The sequence below is a fragment of the Cyanistes caeruleus genome, chromosome 15 (genome assembly GCF_971803275.1).
Source record: "Cyanistes caeruleus chromosome 15, bCyaCae1.hap1.1, whole genome shotgun sequence".
Taxonomy (NCBI): Eukaryota; Metazoa; Chordata; class Aves; order Passeriformes; family Paridae; genus Cyanistes; species Cyanistes caeruleus.
Window position 1 is genome coordinate 10,767,380 of NC_141715.1, and position 25,960 is coordinate 10,793,339.

At 44.9% G+C, this 25,960-nt stretch overlaps 1 protein-coding gene across 1 annotated transcript in view; it reads left to right on the plus strand.

Moving 5' to 3' along the window:
* PDLIM4 (PDZ and LIM domain 4) overlaps window positions 1-25,960 on the plus strand; it is a 43,462-nt gene that overhangs the window by 6,625 nt on the left and 10,877 nt on the right. The window contains exons 2-3 of the mRNA XM_086851965.1: window positions 7,991-8,142; window positions 19,751-19,835. Coding sequence (XP_086708091.1) covers window positions 7,991-8,142; window positions 19,751-19,835 — 237 coding nt within the window. The remainder of the gene's footprint in view (window positions 1-7,990; window positions 8,143-19,750; window positions 19,836-25,960) is intronic.

Genomic DNA, 25,960 nt, shown 5'->3' on the forward strand with positions numbered 1-25,960 from the left:
ACAGCCCAAGCTTCAGAAAATATACCAGAATAAAGAAGATTATTTAAAGTCGTTATTCTTAATTATTAGATATGGGCAATGCACAGCTAAAAGAGAAGCTGTCTTGGGCAGCTGACTCCAGGACTGGCTGATACCAACAGAGGAAATCATCAGCTGGGAGGTTTGCAGCATGCTGACACTGCTCTCAATGCTGTTGTTTACCATATGCAACAAAACACTTCTGAAACCTTGGCATATGTAAAGCTTCTGGCCCAAAAGACCAAACCCTGCAAAATGCTTGACATTCACCATTAAACCGGGAGAAAGCATTTGTGTCACAGAGGCACAAATCTTTTCACTCTGTGATTAACACCTGAGTGTGCTTCAAGAATGAAACTTCAGGGATGCTCACCAACTGGATTTAACTTTTTATGTTGAAGAATTTTTTTCTCTTTGGAGAGCACTCTGTGTACACTTCCCTTTTGATGGGAAGGACAGTGTCAGCCTGCCTTCCTGGCCAAGAGGCAGATGGTTTGGAAGGCAAACTCTTAACAATTCCTCCATGTGTTCTGCACAGCACTTAAGGCTTGCTCCTGAGAAGGGCTCAAGAAGCCCTGCTGCTTGTTGAGGGGTGTCAGAGGGGGAAGACTTCACTGCAGACCTGGGTGCTAAACCTTTGAAGGAGATGAAGCAATTCTGGCCATAAACACTTTTTGTGATGCTGCTCAATCTGGTTTGTGCAGAGGTGTGCAGCGGTGCAGTAGCTGAGGGACTACGGTGGTGCTCCAAGCACAACCACATCAAGGGCTCACTGCTGTCCCCAGGGTAGCTGTCCCTCCCTGGCCTTGCTCCCTAGTAAGGCAAAGTAAATATAAAGCAGATTTAAGTGTAGTAGCAGCCAGAATGCTGAATTGGGCTGTCCTGTGCAGTAAAGCAGCACAGAATCTTTAACTTGTTTTTGGAGGAAGGAGTAAGGGGCTCCTGACAGCTGTGACCATGAGCAGTGTGGGGAGTGCTGCTGGAGTTGTGTGCCCTTGGGCTGAGCAAGAGAGTTGTTGACAAAATACACCAGATGATCCTTGTGGATCTCTTCCTTGTTTTTCTCAATCAACATTTTGAGGTCTGCACATGGGTTAGTGGCTGGTTGATCTAAAACACATGTCCAATTTCATTGATTCTCAGCCTTGTTGAACAGAGACATCATACTTAGATCTGGGTTAGGATCTACACTATCAATCTGTTTCTAAATTTGGATTTGGATCCATTAGTACTTGAATTCAAAAGGATTTTTGAGTGTCTTGCCTTTTATAATACTTGTACTCTGGTTCTTTCCCTTCTATTCTTTTAAGCTTATTTTCTTCAGTAGTTAAATGAATTCAGATTACATAAACAGTGTTCTTCATTTACTGGGCTGTGAGCTTATCTAAATAATGCCTTGATACATCAGACTTTATATAAGCAAGTAGAAAAATGCAAACAAATTGGCACAGAACTCAAGGCAGGATGCTTTGAAAAGCTGAAGAGAATCCCTGGAAAGAATGTTTAAAGGGTTTAGGGAATTCATTTTCATTAGTTAATTATTTGACTCTTGGCTCTTCCTGTTTTAAAACATGTAGCTAGTAAGATCATTCCCTACCTCATAGCATGGAGCTGACAGGCTTTGTTTAAAAGCTGAGAATTTTGTCACACTATCTTGAAAGCCTCTCGAAGACTTTAATCAGGCCCTTTTGATCACAGTTGCAGAACAGAAAATTCCCCAGCCTTGCCTACAACAAACTACCACTGATGTAAGAGAAGAGTTGTGTGGTCTGTGTGGGCTTGTTTGGGATTGCACCTTTTAACCCGTTAAATCCTGGCTTTGTTCACTGATGGGATGCATTAGAGTAGCACTTTTAATAAAAAGTGAAGAGGTGGCAGAGATAAAGCTGCCTTCATTATGTAGATGGGAATGGCCAGAATAGGCACCTTCTGTTGATTTGGGTAAAAAATTCTGTGAGAAAAAGACTAACTTATTCTGGCTGAGCCCAGGCCAGTGCAGGCAGTGAGGAGCTGTATCCTTCATCCTTCAGTCCTGACACAGGTGACCTTAGAGGCAGGTTTCTGTGGAAAGAGTAGAAATAAAAAGGGATTAAGTTAATATTACAAATTAACCTTTTACTAAAATATTGATTGTTTCAGCTTGTGGCTTTGCCCAATTCTAAAGTTGGCTTGAGGAAAGCTGTTCCAGAGCAGAGCAGTCCCTGCAGTGGGCAGGGTTCCCATCCCTGTGAGGGCAGAGGATGCAGGCAGTAGGTATGGGGACTTTGCCCTGTTTTGAATGCTCTCCCGGCCCTGGCACCCTTCTGTGGCCAAGCTCCAGGGCAGAAGGTAGAACACTGTGTTTCAAGAGCAAACTCCTCTTGATGCAAATAACCTTGCTTACTAATTACTAAATTAGACTGCACAGCTCCAACACCAACCAACTCTAGGTTAAGTGCAAGGCAGTTGCCCCTATGTACTTTATTTTAATGGCAGCACTCAGTAAATCCAAGCAATGCTCCAGTGGCAACATAAGAGCACTGCTGCTGGCTTTGGGATTATCAATTTAATAGCATCAGAGTATCCACTTGGGTGGACAAGGGATCTGCTGGAGGGTAATTGCCTTGGGGGAGAGTGAAGAGGTGGATGGTAATCCTGGAAAAATCAGTGGGGAATATAATTGGAAAAATTTATTTTAAAAAATTGGTTTTATTTATTGAGATAGAATTCCCTGGTGGATGATTTGGCAAAAGGCATAGTGTGGCGGTGTTGCTTGCAGTGCTGTCACTGAGCTTTCTGTGGTGACTGAAGAAGCAGAGAACAGTGAAAGAAGGGATGTTCACTGGGGGCTCTTTCTTTAAATTTGTCTTTTTCTTACTGGAGCTATAGAGGGGGTTGAGACAGGCACTAATACTGGACTCTGGTATTTTTCAAAGCACAATGCTATGTAGAGGACATAGAAAGATGTCACAAATGAGACATAGCCTAAGGGGATTAAGAAGCATAATATTATTATTAGAAAAGGGGGGAAAAAGTACATTATGGCTTCCTAGGGGAGCAAATTCCTGCAGGATGCACCTTCCAGAGGCGTGCTGTGTGGGGAGGGGCTGCTCTCTGGGATCTCAAGAGCCTGGAGAGCTGCTCACCTGGGGCACGTGCTCGACAAACACCCCCTTGTGCTCTCTTCTACAGTATCATTACTGGGTAAGTGGTTTGTTTTTTTTAGTCTTTTCTGTTTATAAGCATTCTCAAGCATCTTTGTTTTTTGAGAGAGAGAAGTGAGGAAGCGGCTGCTTTTTTTTTTTTTGTGGAGAGGTTAAACTCAGACTGTTGTTCTTTATTTAATTTTGGGAGAGCTGTAAAGCTGGCAGGCATGCATGTTGCACTCTCAGAGATGTGGCCGTGCTGTGTGTGCACGGCTGCCTTGGGCAGAGAACACACCAGTGCTTCTATGGGCATAAAAAGAGCTGTGGAAACACAAGTGCTAGTGACTTCCCCAGCATTTGAATTGGTTCTGCACATATTTCATGCTTGGTTCCTTCCTGCTGAAAATATAGCAGTGCTTAGGTGGTGTGTAGCACTGTGGGATCTGTTTAACCCTCTCATGAAGAGCTTGCCACCAGCTCACTGCAGCCCTGCCATGGTCCCTGATGACAGGTCCACTGCACTGGACCTATTCCTCTGAGTTGCTTTGCCACTCCCAGAAAACTTGGGGGACTGTCCTTAAGCTGTAGTAAGAAAGATTTAGATTAGATATGAGGAAGAAATTATTTCTGTGGGGGTGGTGAGGCATTGGCAGAGGTTTCCCAGAGAAGCTGTGGCTGTTCCATCCCTGGAAGTGTGCAAGAGAGGTGGAATGGGCTTGGAGCAACTTGGTCTAGTGGAAGGTGTCCCTGGCTATGGCAGGGTGTAGGAGCAAATTATCTTTAGGGTCCCTTCCAACCCAAACTATTCAGTGATTCTATGAAACCATCAGCTCTTCCGGATCGCATGCCAGGCTGTGCCTCAGAACCTGCTGAGCACCAGGAATGGCACAAAGGAAGAGGCTGGATGGTACTTCTGGAGCAGGAAGATGCAGAGAGATGGTCCTCTCCCCTTTCTGCAGGACTGGCTTTGTCTGTGTTGGGCAACTTCACCCCAAGTTTCCATTAGTTGGCTTTTGATTTATATTGTTGGGAAAATATTTTTGCCTGCAGGACAGCAGTAACCAGGAGTGTGAGTTAGCTGATGTCTGGGGGTTCACCTCAGTGCTGCTTCAGTGCTTCATGAAGTTATGTCTTTGGGAGCTCAGAGATTCCACAGGAGGTGGGATTCCTGTCTGATTGAAAAATAAAACCTTTTAGGGGAATGGTAATAAAAATATTTACGTTTCTTTAAGCCTCCGGTGTTTGCTGTTGTTTTGGCTCTTGGTGCTGTACACTTGACTGCTCTGGAGGTATACTGAGGTTGCTGTCACCCCATGGCACAAGCAGAGGTCTTTGAGAGCTGCATGGCCTCACAGGGAGCAAGACCCTGCTGATGGTGTGAGGGCTTAGACCACCCCATCCACCCACAGAATTCCCCACCTGAAACACCAACATTTGTGTGGGGCCCTGCTGCCCTGGGGGCTACCAGGGTGTGAGGGACTGGGCTGGCTCCTTGCTGGTGAGTAATTGCCCTGCCTGAACTCTTCACTGGAGCACACAAGCAGCCCAAATCCTGGCAGGTATCTAGCCTGGGCAAGGTGAGGTGTGGCACATGCAGGGTGCAGCAGGTGCTGTGGGACATAACCCATGTTAGGCCCTGGTGCATGAGCTGGGATTCAGTTTTAGTGTACTCACTGCTGCCTGTGGTGGGTAGACAGCTCACACCACCCTGAGTTACATATCCATTGTAAGCTTGGTCTGTGTTCATTTAGCACTGATTTTTGAAATGGTTTGTTCTTGGCACAGATGGAGAGCTTCAAAACCAAATAAAATCTTACCACTGTTTTCCTTAATCCTCTCCTGTTCTCAAACATCAGCTCCTTTGGAGGCTCCTTTCAAGAACAGAGGGCTTCAGTGACTCGGTGCAGGTTTTCTCTGCAGTGTTTTTAACTTCATAATGTGTCTGATTACTGTCAGATTCATATGTGCTTCCATGATGTTGCCCACACTGTGGTTTTGGTTCAGGGTGGCAGACCTGAGGGCTCTCCAGAGAGAGGGACAGGTGAGGTGACAAGCTCCATCCCAAGACCTCTGTGCACTGCCAGGCTCTGATGTCATACAATCACAGAATACTTGGGTGTGGAAAGGTTTTTAAGACCATTGAGTCAAACTATTAACCCAGCACTGCCAAGGTCACTACTAAACCATGTCCAAAGCAGGTAGAACCCCTGCACTAGGATTCAGGCACAGCACTGACCCATGACCAGACTTGTCAGGCTTTCTATGGGGTGTTTGGTGTCAATGGCTTTGCACAGCTGTGGGTTAAAAGACCTTAGTCTACAGTGTTTTAAATATCATTCAGTAAAATACAAACTTTGGGCCTGACAGACATTACAATGATTCCCCAGCTGTTGAGACACCAGTGCTGTATCTCAAATGAATTTATGGAGTGCAGCTCCATTTCAAGCCCTTGGTCATCTCCACAGCTAGCATAAAATGCTAATATGAAAATACTGCCAAAATAATTTGAAATAAAGCACAAGCTAAAAATAGGAAACAGCTAAGAGTCCCATTTGTGAACAGCTTATTCTTCAAGGAAGCTACAACATGGTTAAGATCACTACAAGGGGAAAAAAAATCCATCAGACATCTAGATAGCACTGAATAGACAAGAACAAGATACAGCTGTCCTGGATGAAGCTCAAAAAAGCCTGTCTAAAAGCCTGCTGGCAGTCAGGGCTGTGGGATGAGCACTGAGGGAAGCAGATAACTGCAGGCAAGAGCATGGAGGTGGTTCCTTGGAGTTGATGGTTGAGCTTTAGGTTGACTTTCTGATGAGTCTGGCAGCCTCTGTGGTTGTAGGAGGACCCTAATGCCCTGTGGATGGATACAGGCGTTCAAAAAACCATAACTATGCCAGGGGAAAAATAATCCTATCCTAGCTTGAAATGTCCTCAGTCAGAGTTAAATGTTTGTGGAGCTGAAAGACATGTCCTGTTGTTTGCTCTGAGCTGAGTCATAGGGCAGCCCATTAGCAGTTGGTCTGGGTGGGTTTGTTCAAGCCAAACAGCCCAGCTGAAACTATTGAAGAGCAAATGGCAAATACTAATTCACTCTGACAATGCAACAAAAGCTCTAACTTGTGCTGCCAGTTCTACTTAACTGCCAGAAGCTAGAAAGAAGGTTTGGAGCTTCTTAAAGACCTTCAGGTTGTTGTTTTGGTGGTGCCAGTAGCCGTGGTCATGCAGGGAGCAGTGCAGCAGGCCTGTGCTACACTGGGGGCTGTCTGCTTCTCACCAAGGATAGCTCTAGTGCAATCCACAGGGGCTGTTGTGGTAAGATTGAATCCTCTTCAAATTCCCTACAAAAATAGAACAAATTCTCCCTGGAAGTGTGAAGGCCAGGTTGGATGGGGCTTGCAGCAACCTGGGTGGAAGGTGTTCTGTGTTGGAACAAGGTTATGTTTAAGATCCCTCCCAACACAAGCCATTATAAGATTATATGAAATCAGGATGAAAGCTGGGATGTGTGCATGCCCCCTAAAAAAACCCACCTGTTTAATAGTGGCCTATGGTTGGGGGGCTTCTGGGCACTGGGAAACTGCCCCACTTGGTCTTACTGTCTGAAAAACTGTACCCAGCGTCTCTGGCTGCTGTCATGCACTGTTGTGAGCCAAGGGGAGGTGGTGGGTAGAGCAGTGCTCCTGTTGTCTGGGTTTCTCAAGGAGGGTGGGGCAGAGACCCACCAACTAAGACAGGGAATTACATCTGTATAAATCAAGAGTAAGCAGAACCAAAGCACCAGCTTGCTTTAATGCAGTGATACATGAATAAGCAAAAGTCAGGCTTGCTGTAACTTCTCACCTGATAAAATGTGTTTGCTTAGCAGATGCTGTTAATAAACTGAAGAGGAAATTAGAGGGAAAACATATAGCTAGTAAGAGTTTAACCAGGCATGTTTACCTGTTGTGACTATACCTTGTGTCATTCTATATTATTGTAAAAATTAAAACCACATTTAGGATTATGTAAATGAAATGGTAATTTCTCAAGAACTTTTTATAAGCTACAGGCTTGGTTTTGTTGCTGATCACAAACAGTATCTGGACCTTCATTAATTCCTCAGGAACTAAGTTAGAAGTTTTAGAGGGTTCTGGCCTCCCACAAAACCAGAAGAAAAGAATTGTAGAAGCTTAAAGAACTGTGTGATATTTATGAATATAATCATGGAATTGCTTAGGATGGAAAGGATCTTCAAGATCATTTATTCTGGCTGTTACTCCACCCCTGCCAAGGCCACCACTAAACCATGTTCCCAAATGCCGTATCTGCTAAATCCCTCTGGGGCTGGTGACTATGCAGAGCTAGAAAGAGGTAGTTCATTTGGATGTCAGTCCAGAAGAAGTGATGTCAAACGTGACCTCTCCAGGGAGGGCAGCAGTCAGGGGGATTGCGCTTCTGCATGGGTGGTTAACCAGAGAGGAGGATTTATGTGCTACTTAGGGATTGACTCTTGCAGCACCATGAAGGGTCTGCAAGCCAAAGTAGTGTGAAGCATCTCTCTGGAAAGAGCATATTACATTTATTTCAAGCATTTCAAGAGACAAATGTGGAAAAGGGACCTGGTCACACAGTGGCTGGAGTTGACTGAAATTCCTTATTTCAAAGAATGTTGTTGTAGGCTCTTGGAGACCTGGGGCTTACCTGAGAGCTCTGACACATCCAACCTCAGGTGGGTGACATTGGTGTAGAGAAAACACATATTCTTCAGAAATAATTGTACCCTTTACCTGCATCTTATTCCAAGAAACTGGACTTATTTAAAAACAAAACAATATTCTTTTCAGTAACCCTTTTATTTTTCCCCAGGTTAACCCTGGCAGTAAAGCAGCCATGGCGGACTTGTGCCCAGGAGACATTATTCTGGCAATTAATGGAGAGGACACGGACAACATGACACATCTAGAAGCACAAAATAAGATCAAAGCATGTGTGGACCAGCTGCTGCTCTCTGTGAACAGGTTGGTTCTCTCTGATGGGCTCCTGTGTCAATTTTGCACAGAGGGTTTTTGGCTGGCCCTGGAGCAGATGTGCTCTCAGGCGGGGTTCTTGGAGCATCCCCATGGTCTGGGTTATTGTCCTGTGTTTTCAAAAACAGTAAAACAAAATGATTTTTAATGGTTCACTGATAGAAAAAGTGGGTTCAGTTCATTATACATGAGGATTACCATTTGTACCTTGTAAGGCTTGTCCAGGCTGTGGCCTGAGTTGAGTCTTTGAGGTTGTGTCAACTCAAGCAAGAGTAGTACTGGAATCAAAATCTCCTTTGGACAAACCCTGCCACTTCATTAACTTCCACCCATTGTTTTAGGCATCTGTTCGGTGAAAAAACATTTGAAGGTCCTGCCAAATTCACTATTCAGGGTATTTTGAAGCAAAATGAAAGCATGAGTTTGGTATTTGGGGATTTTTTGTTTGGGTTTTTTTTAAGTAGGATTTTGTGTGTGTGTGTGTTGTGGGTTTTTTGTTTATTTGTGGGTTTTTTGCTTGGTTGATTTGGGTTTTTTGGGTTTTTTTGATTTCTATTTTAATTAATTCTGTAGCAAAATCACAAATTATCTAAGCAGAATGAACACACTTCTTATAAAGTTCACAAATGGCTAATACTGTCTGTCGTAGGTTTAAATAAGTGGATATAGTTTTGCACTTCATATTAAAGAGGCATTTCCTGATATAAAGAGCTATCATTTACTGTTTATACTTTTCTTGGAAAACCATCTAGTTCTGACTGGATGCCTGGGCAGTGGGGAAGGAGCACTGCCATAAATGGAGCAAACCTTCTGTGATTCCTCATGGTTCCTCAGACGGGCATTTCTGAGCTGCCTGGCTAAAGCAAAGTCCTCTGAGCTCGGCTCATGTTGTACAGATGATGTGGTTTCAGTATTACAAAAGAAAGAAAATATGGAAAGCAAGCAAAAACCCTTTACACAGGTGGAGTTTCCATAGCCAAGGAGGGCAGTTGTTTTGCTTTCCATCCAGAGCAGTTTTAGGGAGACTAGATGATTTTCTAGCCCCAAGAACTGTGCCCAGGGCAGGACCAGGGTTCCCTTCCTGACTGTCTGCAGGCTACTGGAGCTCTCCTTGGAAGAGATGAAAATCCTTGTTTAGTGACAGGAGGTTTTGATTAGCCATCAGCTGCTGGGGTGGTCTGGCAGCAGAGCAGCTTCATTGGGAGTTAGAACCAAGTTTTGCTGGAAACAGCTTTTACCTGCAGCATGGCAGTGCTTATTCTCATGGATGATGGTTTCTGCTGTATGAATTGATGGACTGAATGCCCACCTTTACACTTCATTTTAGCCACTGATATCAACTGGTGTTTGTTTTTTGGCTCAGATTGGACCCTTGAATATCTGGGAAAGTGCTCTTCTCCTAAGTGGTCATTCCTGCACAGGACAGAGGTTGTGGTCACAGTGGTCTCACAGCAGTGTTGGTATGTGCCTTGCTGGGGTTAGGGATGATCTGGCTGCTTGGTTTCCCTGAGACACAGAAATGGTCGTTCATGACCTCAGGGTGATCTGGAAGATGCTATATGGAGGGTCTGTGGCTTCAGGGTTTTTTTTTCCCAACTGTACCTACCAAGGTGTGGCTATTTTTAACAGTGAGAGCTTGTGGTGTGTCCAGCAGAGGTGAATTTTCTAACAGAGATCTTGCTGCTGGTGGCCCCACAGCCTTTCAGTGGTGCAGGGTTTGTGGGTGATATGGTCAGTCTTTGCTAAGCAGTAGGATTGTAATGGTTTTGTCAGGCCTTAAAGACTCCATAAACACAGATTTTAAAGACTTCTGTATCTCATAGGCAAAAATAAATGCTCAAGGCTCTGCAAGGCAGGAACAGAGGTGAGGAGCTGTTCAGCTTGGGGTGGTTCCTCTTGGAGATCACACTGCTGGGTCAGTTTGGTGGCTTCTCCAAGGGCAGAACTCACCTTTGCTGCCCCCAGAGATGCCTATGAGAGTGCCATTTCTCTGGACAGGAAAAACTGGATAGTTTGGTTTTTTCCTGCAGTAAGGACAGCAGACCCAGTGATGACCTTTTAGGTCTATTTTCAGTGTGGCCCAAAGTGGATGTACAGCAACTTGACTCTTGGATTTCTCTCCTGTCTCCCAAGTGACCTGTTGGATCCTGTTGCCCAGTTAGTCATTGCTGGAAGCACATCTGGCGTTTCCTCCTAGGTGTGAGTGGATCCATGTCCTGGGGCAATGATGAGGGGTTTTGTTGATTTGTGTGTATGTCCAGCCATTGCTGTTTGTCACAGCTGTGGATCAACACCCTGGACCCTACTCTGAGGCTGATTTCTTCAAGAAAGCCCTGCCTGTGGTGGTGTGGATTGGTATCTTTTCCCTTGGGCAGAGAATGCTCTTTATTGCATTAATTTTCAGCATCTTTTCTGTACACTGCCTTCAATAAAATACAGTTTGCAAGTCAACATGAGAAGATTTATTTTTAAATGTGTTTGTCTGAAATTCATTTGAAATAACAAGCCTGTTTGTTGCATGTCTTTAGTGAAGACACATGAAATTTGGTGCTAACTCTGTTTTGTCAAAGCAGGCTTCCTCCAGCCAGGCATGAGTGTGAAGGGGAGGGCAGGGAGCTGTGCAGTGCTTCCATCTCCCTGGTGCCTTCTGGACTGCTTCATTCCATGCCCTTTCTCCATCAACCTTTAACATTTTATGTTACTGAGACAGAAAACAAGATGGGTTTTGTTTTCAGACTCTGGTCAGTAAATGCCATTAGACTAGAAAGTTCAGTAGGAAAGAACGTGGGGAAAACAAGAAGGGGGAGTTACTGAGTGGCCTGACCAAGACCAAGCATCAAATAAAGGCAGCCATAAAATTGGGTTGGAGCTGTATTTTGCTGAAATCACTGTTTGAAAGGACCTTGGGTGTGGGATGGGAGATCTCATGGCATTGCTGTTCCTGCTGACACAGACTGCCAGGAAACCCTTGGCAGCACTGTCCAGACCTGACTCTCTGTGCCAGAGAGCCAGGGTGAGCCCCACAGCTTTTTCTGAACCTTTTGTCATCTGCCAGGGAGGGTGAAGGCTTGTGCTGCAGCTTTCCTTAAGAAACTGGCCCTGTGCCCACATTGGAAAAACTGCTGGCAAGGGGATGTCACAGCTTTTTAAGCATGCTGGGCTCCGTGGCTCTCCTGTGCCCCTGAAGTCCACAGTCAGTATTGATCTCTGTATTGAGAACAGCTGCCCCTGTTCTCAAGACTGGACTAGCAGATAACTTCCTTTCTTTCAAATATCTTTGTCCTTTATCAAGGACAAATCTCTTGAGGGGTTTTTCCCTCCTTCACACCCTCCATTTTCTAACTCCTTTCTGGGCCAGACCTTTGACCTCCATGAAGTTAAAGGATGTTTTGTCCCTGGATATTTTGGATCTGCTTTTCCCCAACACGTGCAAGTCTGTCTTTGGGCAGTGATGCTGTGAAAGCCAAAGCAGCACAGTGGCCTTATTGTTCTGAAACAAAGTGGTTGAAAATCTCCATTGGTTTATGAAAGGATTGATTTATGAAAGTTGATTTATGTAACTGATGCCTATGTGGGCATTGATGTAAGGTGTGAGGAATTACTTGGGCATGCCTGGAATAAGGGCTGGATGTTCAGGCTGTGGTTAATGGCTCTAAAATGGGAGGCCAGGAGTTCACATGGGCTTAGTGAGGCTGTGGGGAAGGCAGTGATGGTGCTGATTAAGATTTAGTGGGATGGTTCAGGCTGCCCTGGTGATAAATTAGGCAGCTGTTCCATCATCATCTTCCCAGTTGTTGAATTTCAAGCCAAGGTAGCACGGGATGTACTTTGCCTGCCTTTGTGCAGGAAGGGTCAGGCCAGTTATGTGGCAGCTGGTTGGAGAAGATCCGGGGTGTTGAGCAGCCCCATGAACTATTACTCACAGACACCTGGTAAAACTTGTTCTTTTTATGCACTGTGAAGTTGCTTCCAAGTTACACAACAAATTCCTTAAGAGGCAAGAAGTGTGTTAGTGTGTTGTGCCAGGGGAGGTTTCAATTGGCTGTTAGGGAAAATTTCTTCACTGAAAGCCCAGGGAACTCATATCCCTGGACGGATTTAAAAAACACGTAGATGTGGTACCTGGGGACATGGTTTAGTGGTGGGCTTAGCACTGCTGGGGTAACGTGGGGCTCGATGGTCTAAGAGGGCTTTTTCAACTTTCAAACTTTAATGATTTCCATTCCAATCCAATTCCAGCCCTTTCTTCTGGTGACAGCACTGGGGCTGTTGTGCACAGGTCCAGGTGGGTGTTGGATGACTGGGAGCATCTGCCTGGCCCCAGGTGCAGCCAAGAACCCCAGGGTGGTTGAGCTGAATTTATTTCCAGACTGTGGTGTCACAGAATAAATCCTCAAAGGTTCAGTTTCGATTCCTTCTTTCTAAACTAAATCCTGGAAGCAGTTTCTTCCCCCTCGATTTTGTGTGTATGCCACTGCTGACTGCTTGGAGAATTGACTATGAAGATTCTCTATTGTAATGGGTTTTGCGCTGGCTAAAATTACCAGTGCACTTCCTAGAAGTATGTACTTATTTCTTGCTGTGAGAGATGAATTAGGAGGAGGTTAAAATAGGCTTAAAACTTAAAAGATATAAAGAAAACTTTATTAACAGAAACGAAAATAATAAGAAGAAAACCTTTAGAACACTTCTCTTCCCCTCCCTACAATTTTTTTCTTTCTTTGTGACAATGTAGAGACAAAACCTGGGATTTTTAATCAGTTACCACTTCTATAATAGTTTTTTTATCAGTTCTTGCAGGGAGAGGAGTTTCTCTTCATATATCATGGAGACTCCTCTACAAAAAGCAGTTTTCTTGTGGCTTCCATGTTACAGTGAATTAGCCACCTGGGAAAGGAAAATCTGTTTGCAGTGCGAAAGGCTTTCTTATGCCTTGTGGCTTTCCTAAAGCTGCTTTCATGGGCTATGTTAACTTATGGGGTACTATTTTAAAGATGAGCTGTTTTTGCATAAAAAACTAATAGTTCTGTTCTTTTATCTCTGGGAACAGAGGGTTGTTTTTGTTTTGTTTTGTTTTTTTAAATCTCTGGGACAAAATTTCTCATCTCTCTCTGTTTAAGTTTCTCATTACATTACAGCTTTTCAGCATCTACATGGTCCATCCAGCACAAGTGCCCTTTTTTCATGGGCTGGGGGTGAATGCTGCATCCTCTTATGCACTTCATGAATTACAGGGAAAGAAATGAAGTCTGATATATCAAAAATATATTTTTACTAAAGCTTTATGAAGAGATTTCGGTTGAAGACTAAGGTATCTCCTCAATCCCCTTAACTAAAATTTGACTCTTTCTTTACTGCCTTTAGTGTTTCATGTTGATTTTTTTTTACGTGTCTTCACGCTTTCTTTTCTTGGATTCGAGAGAGAATTGGTGTTCGTAGGTTCATTTGTTCTCAAGTGTTATCAATTAGAACAGTTTTTATGGAGTTCAGCAGCGCTGAACCGTTGATCTCATCCAGGCTGGGATCAGGGAGATCGCCTGCCGTGCCTCTCGCTGCTGCTCACGGGGATTTTGCTGACACCGTGTGAGCCGTGCCGGCTGCTGCCTTCCCTCAGCGCTTTTCTCCATGCCGAGTGCCGAAAACAAGAAAAGCTGCTGCTGCTGCTTTTGTCCTTCTGTCCACAGCACGGCTGGCTAAAAGCAACTAAACACACAAAGTTCATCGCGAGCCCTGCTGAGGCAGCCACAGCCATGTGCCGCTGTTTCGGTCGCGCTGATGTCTCGGCCCCATGGCCGCTCCCGGCCCCAACAGAGCCTCCCGCCAGCAGGGCCCGGCAGGGCCCGGCGGTGCCGCTAGAAGGAGGGGCTGGCTCTGCCGGGAAGGGGCCCAGCCCCGCCGGGAAGGGGCCCCAGACAGGTCCCGGTGAACTCCCCGGTGAGGGGCTCGGCAGCCCGCTCACCGCCCCTCAGGGGACAGAACATCTCGGCCGGGCCGTGCAGGGACGGGTCGGCCAGTTACCTCTATAAAGGTAGAAGCTAAGAGAGATTTCTCAGCCTTGCCTGTCTTTAAAATGTGATTCTCACACAGGGTGGATCCAGCTTCTGAATGGTTTAATAGGATGTCAGTTCCCAGAGCTAGCCAGCTATTGGTTTTTGCTAGGCACTGAGGAAGCTCTTAGCAGCTTCTTTCAGAAAAAATCATTTCCATGGGTGGCTTCTTCCTTCCTCACCAAATGTCAATTAATGCAAAACTAGCACATCTATCTATTCCTGCTCTATGTAAAGAGATGCAGTTTCTCTGAAAGTTTCTGTGTGAGAAAGCCCAGTAATGAATTTGCTGGACATGTAGCCGCAAAAGTACCTAGAAGTTCATATAGTTGATGTTCCTCCCATCTCCCCCAGTTCCTGGGGAATTTATTTGGGTCTGTTAGCTGTAAGCAGCACTTCCAGCAGGCTGCTGGAAGATGGGAAGGATGACAGCGTCTGTTCTCAAGTTTCCAGTAAAAGTACAACTGAAAAAGTGAATCACAGCTTCCCCTCTGGAGCTCGTTGAAGACTAATACAGAGGAAAACCGGCAGCTTTCCAGAGCAATACACAATGGTTTCAGCTGAGAGGAATGAAGGAGGAGAAATCTTTCAGCTTCTTCACATAGTCTGAACGAGCTGGATCCTTTGGGATGCTCAGCAGAGCTCAGCTCCTTTGCTGCTCACCTGCCTTGCAGAGGATGGATCCAATATCTTATAGTTACTGTGGTGAGGTTCAAAATCCTGGGAGGTTTGAAGCATTGGCTGTAACTGCTTGTAGACCGAGTTCAGCTTCTAGAAGGCTAATGGCCATATCAGTGATTACAATCAGTTGTGATCATAGTGATGTGCCACAGTGGGAGATGAAGAGCAGTCAGGAGATGGGCAAGACCCTGGAGTCACCCCCCAAACAAAGGGGGTAAAATGTAGCCATGTGATTATTCTGGTGGTTTGCGGCTGCATGGTAACAGCAGTGACCTGGATCCAAGCTGACACTTCCCCAGGTGATAAATGTTAGTTTTTAAGGGGATGGAGAAATTAGAAATTTGGTAAGACACAGGAATTCTTGCAACTTAAAAGCAGCTCTACAGACGTCGAGAGTGAGACTTGCAGATCGCTACCAGGTGAAAAAACATTCTGGGAAAATATGTGAGCATATGCAAGTAATCTTTTGAGAATGACTCTTGAGACTTTCAGAAAGCAAATGGTGGGATAAAAGGTGTCTGCAACTTTGTTTTATTTAATGATATCCTGTTTATGCATCCATTTCCTAAGAAGCCCTGTGTGGAAGGCCTTGCACTAACCTAGTTCAAGTTATTTTTCTTGGGGTTGTCCTAGATGCCATTAAGAGAGCTGAGTGGTGTAAGTGCAGGGTAATGGTTTCCACATAGCTGCCTTTAATCCCTTATAGCACATCTGAGAACACTTCTCCTCTCCTTGAGCTGTAAATTAAACAACTCGAAACATTTGAGTGATGCCCGATCTGTTGCCTGTGATGTATGACAAGTGTGTTGGGTTTTTGCTGTTTCCTAAACACAAACCTCTGACTGTTGTTAGGGTGAACCTGCTGCTGGGGGTAACTCTGCTGGCCCCCCAAGCCCCCACTGCTCTGGGGCTTGTTCTGGGGGGTACAGGGGACCCTTGTGCTGTTGGTCCTGCTAGGGATGTTCCTAGCAGCCAGATTTGGGGCATGAGCTCCAAGCATTAGTCCCTCCTGCAAGTAGCTGCCTGTAGCATTGTTCTCTCAGGCAGAGTCGTCTCTTAATTGTTATTATTTCAGATTAGATGGTATTTTGCTGTTCCCAAGGAAAAGAGGGGATCTCCCAGTGTAAGCATAAATGCTCATCAAACTTACAGCTTGACTTCGGTTTTGGTGAGGCTAGTGGTTCTCACTACAAAATTTAAAAAAATTTAATTTTTCATTCACCTAAGCTTTGTCTTTCAGAGTACCAATGGAGCCCAAATTGTGCTATATCAGCTTGTTTCAGTGTAGTTCAAGTGGAAGCTGATGCTAACATGAACCTGGCTTTGTTCAGACTGTTGCTGGAAGCTGTCAAAGTTGGTCTCAGTTATATCAAGAACTTCTCGTCACTCAGTGGAACTGATAGTGAGGGTTGAGTTTAATCATTAAAGCATTAACCATGAATGGACTTTTCCACGTAAAGTGAAGTCTATCCATGTCTGTCATTAAGCATAAATACAGCCATGATGACTTTTGGAAAGCACAGGTTTATCTGCTTTCTGGTACAGACAGTGTGTGATCTCTGTGAGGGGTATGGAGAACTGGCAAGTGCTGGCAATACTGGTGTCTGAATACTGTATCTCCACGCAGAATGAATTTACTGCTATTGCTCTTATCTTCTGCAGTCAGAATCACTTCTGAAGCTCTGTTCTTATTTACTGGCAGGCTGAAATCTGTGGGGATGCTTTAAGCTGTGTTTGGCATATCATCTCCAGAGCTGAGTGGGGGGAAAGTCATCACAGGCCCTTCTTGGGGCACTGCGAGCTCTCATCGGGTTAGCTCAGTGCAGGGGAAAGCACAGAAATAATAATGGTGATCCCTGCCAATGTAATTAGGCATTTCCATTGTTCTGGACCTCCAGATTTGACTTTCAGCATGGAAGCAATGCACACAGCACCAGATCATGGCAAAAAGCAAGTCAGGGTTGTTGGGAATGCTGATGTTCTTGGGCAGTACTGTTTCCTTTGTCCCAGTTGGAAAGACCAATTTATAATGAATTGTCCCAGCCTAAAATCAAGTAATAGTAAAGATAAATGACCAGAACAAGATACCTATCTATGAGAGTAACTACTCCCTGTTGAAAAAGCTGTAATGGCAGTAGTGAGAAGAAAAGCTGAAATCCTCAGAGGCTGGATCCAAAGTGTGCTCAAAGTCAGTGGGAGTCCCTGCATTTAGTAGGTTTTGGGTCAGACCCTAGATTTGGAAAGGCAGCTTTGTATGTTGACTTGTGTAGCTGCAAAATACCAAAGGTAAAAATCTCCTTGAGAATTCCTGGGTTAAAATCGTGCTCCTTATTTTTCAAACTTGGACTTTGCAGATAATTTAACTGAAAGTGAATGTGGTATATCTGGCAAGGGTGAGAGTCCACAAAGGATGCTTGGATGCATCTGTGCCCACAGAACAAGACCTATTTTTGTGAAGTGGTGCATATACAGACTGTGACGATAAACAGAATAGTTTGCATGTTGAAAGCTTTGTCTTGAACTTAATGGAGTTTCCATCTTCCAGCTTAACCTTCTTGCATCCTGAAAAGTCTGTGTATGTACCTACTGGACCTTGCCCAGGCCCCTGTGGCTCCCTCATACCCTAAGTGTTGGAGATCTATGCTGAAAATCACATTCCAGCCATGTCCCCAGCTGTCTTTGTGAGGAAAAAAATGATCAGGCACATGGAAAATCTTCGGATAGTGACAGTATTCTGCTCCGCCCTGGCAGGACTGAAGATGCATTTGGGAATGGAAACTGTATTTTTAGGGCCTTTTCTATCTGGCAACTGTTGAAAGGGTCAACATGATTCATACAGGGTGGTGAAAGCCTTCTCCCTTTAAGGTGTTTATAGAGTTCCTGATGTGGTCTGGTACACAGGCCTGCCAGGGATTGTGTGTATATATGTATACATGTATCTATATACACATGTAACAAGAATACTTTCTGGATTCAGGGCCAGAATAAAGGGACAAAGCCAGGAATATGCAAAACAGGAGCTACCAAGAGCCTGTCTTCTGATTTCTTGAACCAAAATAAGTTGGTCTCTTTTAACTCCAAACTGAGACAGAACCTTGCAGTTCAAGTATGGTTTTGAGCTTTATGGTTGTAATAGGATCAAGCTGTCATGTTCTCTATTCATCATTGTACTGTTTCTGAGGATAATTTTGGACAAATGCAAATAAAATATAAATCTGACAGGAAATTAATATATGCTATTGTGGTGGGTTTAGCGCTGGCTGAAATCACCAGTGCACTTAATCATTTCTTGCTCTGAGATATGGATTAGGAGAAAGGCGAAACAGGCTTAAAACTTAAAAAGTATAAAGAAATTTTGTTAACAAGACTACAAGAATAAGAAACATCAGAATAAAACCTCCAGAACACCCTTCCTCCCTCCCCAGAACATCTTTCCTCCCCCTACCCAGCTTTTTCCTTTCCTAATTGACAACGTAGAGACAAATCCTGGGATGTTAAAGCAGTGCTAACTGTACAATAAGTCTTTCATCAGTTCCTGTAGGGAGAGGAGTTTTCTTTTGTCATGCCATGGAGACTTCTCCAAAAGAAACAGTTCTCTTGAGGCTTTTCATTTCCACAAATGGCAGCTGCCCGGGAAAAAGTTCTGCATCGTGAAATTCCTCCCATTTTCACAGCCCTCCTAGAGGTGTGTCCATGGGTCATGAACTTAATGGGGTATTACTTTAAGGATGAGTTGTTCAAAGGCAAAGGTTCTCTTCATCTGACTCTGTGATCATCTCTGGGAACAGAGATTTTCTTCTTCTCTCCCTGGGGGCAAAGAGTTTTCATTACTCTCATCTCTTTCTCTCTGTTCAAGCTTCTCATGGGATCACAGCTACTCAAACATCTGCTTGGCTTCATCAATGGATGCCTCTGCTCACATCTAGTTTGAACACTTCATCCCCCAATACTCCCTCATGAATTAAAGGAGATATTTCAGTATATCATTGTCCATCTCCATGGCCCTACCAAAAGAACTTTCAGCCCCATTAGAGCATCTCCTCATTCTCCTTCCATCCAAGGCTTGACTCTTTCTTTACTGACCTTGGTGTCTTCATGTTGTCTTTCTACGTGTTGTCACTCTTTTTCTCTCCCTGGAGAGAGGAACAAGGTCTGCAGGTCTCATCTGTGTAGTGAAAGGGTTAATATCTTGCCCAGTGGCCACAGCAGTCACTGTATTGGATTTCAGGCCGCACTGGGTGCATCCCTCCACCTGGCAGCCTCTGGGAGCGGTCCTGGCTCAGCCTGGATCGGTGTGGGCTGGTGGTGGGCGGGGGGCTCAGTGTTGGCAAGATGTCAGCGGCTGGGGCCCCACAGCCTCTGTCCCCCACCCAGGAGCCACTGGGGTCTGGCCCAGCCTCCCCCAAGCTGCACAAGTCACAGGAAAGTGGGTCCAGCCCCACCAAAGCTCAGCTACTTTGTGCGGCTGGAAGCAAAGAATGAGAGTTCCTGGGCTTGTGGTTTTTAAAATGTGGATCTCACAAAGGCGGGTCAAATTTCTAAATGTTGCAAAATGTTGTCAGCTCTCAGAACTAGCCAGCTATTGGCCTTTCCCATGCACAGAGGAAGCTCCCAGCAGCTTCTCTCAAAGAAATCACTTCCATTGGTGGTTTCTTAGTTCTTTTCCCAAATGTCAATCCATGTGAAACCACCACAGCTATATATATGTTTGGCTTCTTTTATAAAATTTGTTTAATTTCTTTTTTGTTTTGATTAAGGAGCCTGTTTCTTTCTTTGGGATTTTTGTGGGTTTTGTTTGTTTGGGGGGAGCACTTTGGTTTGGTCTTTTTTAAAAGCAATTTAAGTAGAGTTTACTTAACTTCCCACTGCAGAGCTGAAGGGAAGACATGGTCACCCCCAGTCCTCGAAGATGGCAAGGCTCAAGCGTACCGGATCAACATTGAGCTGGACCCACAGGTATGGCAGCTACAGCCCTACACATCTGCTCTTCCAGCTTGCTTTTGAGGAGAGGACGGACATCCATGTCTGGAGTCTGGAAAGCACTGTGCTCTTCTTGGACCTGTGCAGTCCTTTCAGAAGTGAAGGAGTTTCCATGTGTGGTTTTAAAATTCTGTGAAGGTCTGTCTGTGCTTTTCTTGGGCTTGTACAGTCCTGGTTTGCAGCAGTGCAGGAGCCATATGACCAAGCTCAAAGTCAGTGTTATTTTGGATGGAGCTGTTGAGGGTCCTGTGACTGTGCAGTGCCTGCCCTTCCTGGAGTACAGCATGCCCAGGATCTGTCTGCATCTGCCTCAGCTGGTGTGCCTCTACCTTTGCTGCTTCCAAAACCTGCTGTACGCTTCCAATCCTGTGACAGTGATTAGCCTCCCGTGATGGTGCATTTCTGGTTTTTTGGGTGTTGCTGGTTGTTGGGTTTTTGTTGTTGTTGGTGGTGTTGTTACAATGTTCTCATCTTTTTCTTTTTTTTTTTTTTTTTCCTCTCGGTCCCTCTCTCTATTTTGCAGCTTCTCTCTTCCCTCTGTCCTCAGCTCTGTTCCGTGGAGCCTTTCTACCTGTATCCTGCCCCATACTATCCCATCTCCTGCAGCAGCCAGGTGGTGGATGGAGTTGAGCAGGTCTCCCCATCTTTCCTACTCATCTCTGATGGCTTGTTAGCAAGGTCAGAGGTGACTCTCACTCTCCTTTTTCTTCTCAATGGGAAGGGAAATGGGGTTTCTCTTCTTCCTCTCTGCTTATGAGGTACTGGATTGTTCATTTTTGCATGTGGTGGTCTATGTTGTGGAGATATCTGATGAACAAGGAGGAGAGCAGGGGAATAGGTAGGCAGAAGGCAGCTTCTGCTGTTGATGCACATGCTGCCAACTTTCCCAGAGCACCTGAGGGTCATGGATGGCAGAGCTCCAGTCTGCTGAGGCTTCTCACTATTGTAGGTTGGCTACCCCCCACCCAGGGCAGTGGTGGAGGCCCTGGGGCTGCCCACAACCTTCAGAACATCAAAGTATGTCAGTTCAGGCTGACAGAATCCCCTGTGCTTGCCCCCAAAGCATGTGAGTGCTCTTTGGCTGATGCTGGGTGTTCAAATGTTGCTCAGATGGTCTCCTTTTCCACAGAGGTGGTTTATGTCATATGCTATTCTGTGCTTTTTCTCCAGCCCTTACAAAATGCCTGTGTGCAGGATCTGCTGGTTTAGTTCAACTGCTCCTTTCCAGAGAGGCTTTTAGAGTGTCCTCATGAGGGTTCCAGAGTGCCCCCTCAGCATTCCCTTGGCTCAGTCCAGAAGGAATATAAGGGCTGCAAGGGTGGAAGAGAGGGGATGATGCTACGAGGAGTGATGTCTCCTTCAGCGAGGAATGGGGAAAAAGTACTGGCAGCAGAGAGCCCACTGAGTGATCAGGACGAGGGTGAGATCCTCCAAACCCCATGAGAAATGGACCAGAGTGTGAGGCTGTTGAGTCTGTTGGCCATTTCAGTAATGCAGAATTTGCAGGTATTCTGCATTTCTGCCCAGGGACAGCAGGCAAAGGCACAGCTCAACAGCAGCACCTCAAAGCTGCCTCAGTACTGCACACCAGGGACACACAGGGCTGTTTGTCTTCCCTGCCATGATTTACAACACAGGGTGATGTGTGAGCTTGGGCCTTGCATTCTGGCCATGTTTGCTTCATTTATCAATTACAGCCATCTTTTCTAGTCTAGTCATACTAGACTTTATCTATGAATGATATTGAATGAGGAACAAATGTGCAGCAGTTCCACTGCCAAATACAACTGAGGTTTAATGCAGATCCTATTTGAATTTTATGATTAATGTATGTTACATATGGATCTTTTTAAAAATTACACAGTTTTATAAAATATAATGAAGTGGGTAGGGATGGACTATTCTGAATCCAGACCTACACTGAAAAAATGTAAATCTGGGGAGTAGGTGTGTAAAGCAGATGTGTTTGTGGTAGGGCACCAAGAGAGGTGTGTGAACAAGGGTACACAAGTACAGGCAGCTGATTCCTGTCTTACTCTTGGTTTTTTTTAGTGCCTGTATTCACGTATTGTCTTCCTTAGTGGCTTTTTGGGTTTCCCAGAGAGGAGGTGAAGGTGGTTCCATGCACACCTCCAGCTTGCTGTGCTTGCACCCAAGATGTGTTGGTTGACTCTTCTCCCCAAACCGCCTGTGCCTCCAGTGTGGTTCATGTTGACAGCCTGGAACATGTGCCAGCAACTGTGCTAACCCAAGTGTTATCACTGATTTCCTCTGACCTGTGTGAGGCTGAGGGTGACCTTCAGCGCCTGAAGACAGCCAACCCTTCCTGTAGCGTGAGCTTGCTAGTCAAAATACCACCATGTGGTGCTAATAAAAAGAGAGGATGTTTGTGTTCTTGTTCATTTCCAAACTGCCAGAATTGGCAGCTCTCTGGCCCAGGGGGGCTGCAAGCATGGGCTTTGGGCTCTGGGACCCTGTCAGTGCTAACAGACAATAGATCAAGTGTGTGAGTGGGAGAATAATTGCAGCAGAAATTAAATTTGCAGCATTTAGCCCCAGCTGGAATAGGATGTGAGTCCTCCCAAACCTGGATGCTTGGCTGAAATAGCTATGTGGGGTGAAAGGCTGGGTTTTATCTGGTAGTGCAGACAGGCAGAGACACTTTCCACAGTAGTCCATTGGGAATAGCATCCTGGTGCTACTGAGCTAGCAGGGCAGCCCCTGTGTCACGCTCTGGGGATGAATGAGGGAGGTGCATCAGCATTCTTGGTCCTCTGTTGTGCTGTGTCCTGAGCAATGGCTTTACCAGCCTGACCACCCAACTGAAAGGATGAGCTTTGGCAGTGGAGAAGAGTCACAGCATCAAGGGTGTTGCACAGGAACAATGAGAAGGCTGTTTCTGCTCATCACTTAGAAATTATTTTTCCTAAGTGTTCTTCTGTTTTTGACACCCAGATCTCAGTCCACAGACATGGGTTGTTAGTTTGCTCTGACTAAAATCAGATGCAAGGCCCATCACTTCCTATGTGAAAATGCCAGCCAGAATGGGGTGAAGAGGAGGAATTGGGACAAACTTGCATCTACTGTAACTGAGCAGCCTAATCCAGACAGTGCAGGAAATCCAGGCAGTCCTGGGTATGAGCTAGGCCAGTGAAAATGTGAACCTTTATTTGCTCTTTTCAGAGGGGCTCAGGTGTGTGTGGCTGCAGAACTGGGGAACTGCCAGTTTCATCCAGCCAGTGTGGGCTCTGCAGCATCATTCCTAGTTTTTAATACTTGCCCTGACTTCACAAATAGTATCACTGCTGATCATGCTTGCTCTTAATTACATTAATAAAATCACATGTGGGGTTCAGGGGAATCTGAGCTTCTGGTGCCCCAGCTCTGGGCACCCAGGGACAGCAGTGGTGTCCTGCAGTAGATCAGTTAGTTTGCTGCTAACCTGTCCCTTAGCACTGATTTTAACACCTTTAAAAATCTCTTAAATATGCTCATATTTACATTTTGGTAGATTATATATATTATTTTTTTTTCCTAAGGGTAAATGTCTTCTTATTTAATTAACTGAGTAATGGATTTAATTTAACTTTAATTAAATTGAGTATTTGTTTTAAGTTCTCTGTGGGTTGCAGCCAAGCAGGAAACGTCTATGTACTTCTTTGCAAAAGCTTGGCATAGGCCATGCTGAGTTCTGTGAACTGCAGGTTAAAGCCTCCTAGCTGGAGAGGTGGAATTTCCTTTCTCTGACCTTCCTCCCCTGCTTGCAGGGCAGGATGGGCCATGCCTATTTCTGGGAAAGTGCTTGCTGGGACCCTCAGTCCCAGCCAGCTGGGCACCAACTGGCACTCTCCTGATGGAAGGGGGGAAAATGTCTGCCTCATGTTTTGAGGAACAAAAAGGATGAGCTAATGCCCTGGCACAAACCTGGGCTCCTTTCCATGGGAACTCACAGCTCCAGCTCGTTGTTTGAGGACTGATTTAATAGGAGAAACATGCTGAATCCTGATAGCCACTGTGGGTGCATCAGCCATGAGCTCCAGGTGCTTAGGCAACATTTCACACACAGATAATGGAGTTTTACACTACAAAAAAAACACTGATGTAATTTATTGGGTGAAGAGGTTGCACACACATAGTGTTTACTTTTGCCTGTGATATAATATTGGATCACTTGAAAGGAAAGGAGTTTTATGAGTACCACTGTAATATCTGGAAGCTGTAACCTTTTATGTGAAATTCTCTGTGTGTGTCTTAGATTAACATCTTTAAATGAGTTTTGATAGTCCTGGTATATGAAAGAGGCAAAAACAATATTAGGATAAAGGAGGGGAAAAATAGGAATGGAAACTTCAAATTGGTGTTTTCTTCTGTCCAGGTAGAATTGAATAAGAGAATTGAATAATTTGTTCTCATTGAAGGTACATAGGAATTATACTGAAGTGATAACGGTGGGGGTTGGTTTAGGATGAAACAAAATGCTGTTGGATTAAGTGTTACCACAGACATTTACTGTATTATTTTACTTGATAACATCAGTTTCAGTGATGACTCTGTTAACACAGATAGGGAAACTACTGCTTATGTACTCAGAAGTGCCAAGTGTTTGGAAGCACAGGTGTAGCTCAGTGTTTCTGTTCTTATCCATCAGGAAAAACAGCTTATCCCCTTTCATTTTTCCTTGTGTATATCACTTGAGAGGAATTAATTGCTCTTGGAGGTCACTTGACAGTGAGAGCATGTGGAGAGGACTATCCTCAGTGGTGCAAAGAGGGATGCTGGAGGGATGTTCACTGTGATCCCCTAGGATGATCAGGCTGAAGCAGCTGCTTCCATCCTCTAAAGCAGCTTGTGCCACCGAGGGCCAGGAAAGGCTGAGACATGTTTCTGAATCTACCTGAATTTATTTTTCTTTATTAATGAAGAAAAACAAAAGGTTGGGACATTCCAAAATGAAAAATATGTCATCCTGTTGCTTGTGCTGTGTTTTCTGATGTACCTTACTCTGGCTTTTACAGATGGAGGAGTACAGATGATGAAGTAGGCACCTTTTGGTTTTAAGCATGTAATATTTTTGTAGCCTGAAGCTTAGCTTGTTGCCAGTGAAGCTTTTAATTTCAATTGGCTGCTGATAATGATTATGGAAAGAAAATCAGAAAGTGTGATATGGTAACACCTAAAAGTGCAACGATTCCCCAGCTGAGAGGAGAGTGACAGTAAGCTGGAAAACATGAAATCAGGACATAGTCTGTTAGTGTTATGCTCCCCAGGTTTGTCTTAGAAGCCAAACACCAGATGGTGAGTAAAGTGATTCAATGGAAGCACTGACTGAAATGGGAACAGCAGCATCTTCCCTTCGAGGGAGGGGACAGGCAGGAGGGCGAGTGGACACTTGCTGTGACGGTTTCAGGTTTTTTCCCATTGTAGTGAATATTATTTTCTGTCAGTGGGAAAGTTAATCCAGCAACACCTGTGCCAGGGCCTCACCACCTTCACAGGAAAAGATTTCTTCCTAATATCCCATCTAAACCCGTCCTCTGTCAGTGTGAAGCCATTCCCCTTTCTCCTGTCACTACATGCCCTTGTGCAGTACAGCCTGTCCTGGGAATATGGGCGGGCTGGGGCTCACCAGGCTTGAGTCATGTTTCACGTGAACATTGTCTGCACCTTATCCATTGTCTGCAGCCTTTTTACAAAAACATCATCTGATTTTAAGAGTTTGGTCTCTTACTTAGAGAGGTCTGAGAAACTAATTTGATATTTAGGTGACAGCTGTGAAAAGAGTGTAGTTAGAAGGATTTGATGGATACCACAGACGGTAGGTGTTGATAATTGCCATGTCATTGGTAGGGTCCCCATCATATGTTCACTGGATGTTATCTCAGCTAAGCAGACAGTTCAAGCATACCATATCAGCTATTACCACTGCGTCTAACTTTTGCTAATAGTAGAAATAAAAACTATATCTATACAGCAAAGCTATTTTAACATTATACATAGAACATTGATCTTAATATTTGTGAAGACAATATTATACTATGTATCTATAACAATTCCTGTGGGGATGGACACCGACATCACATGGACAGAGCTGCTGCTGGTCC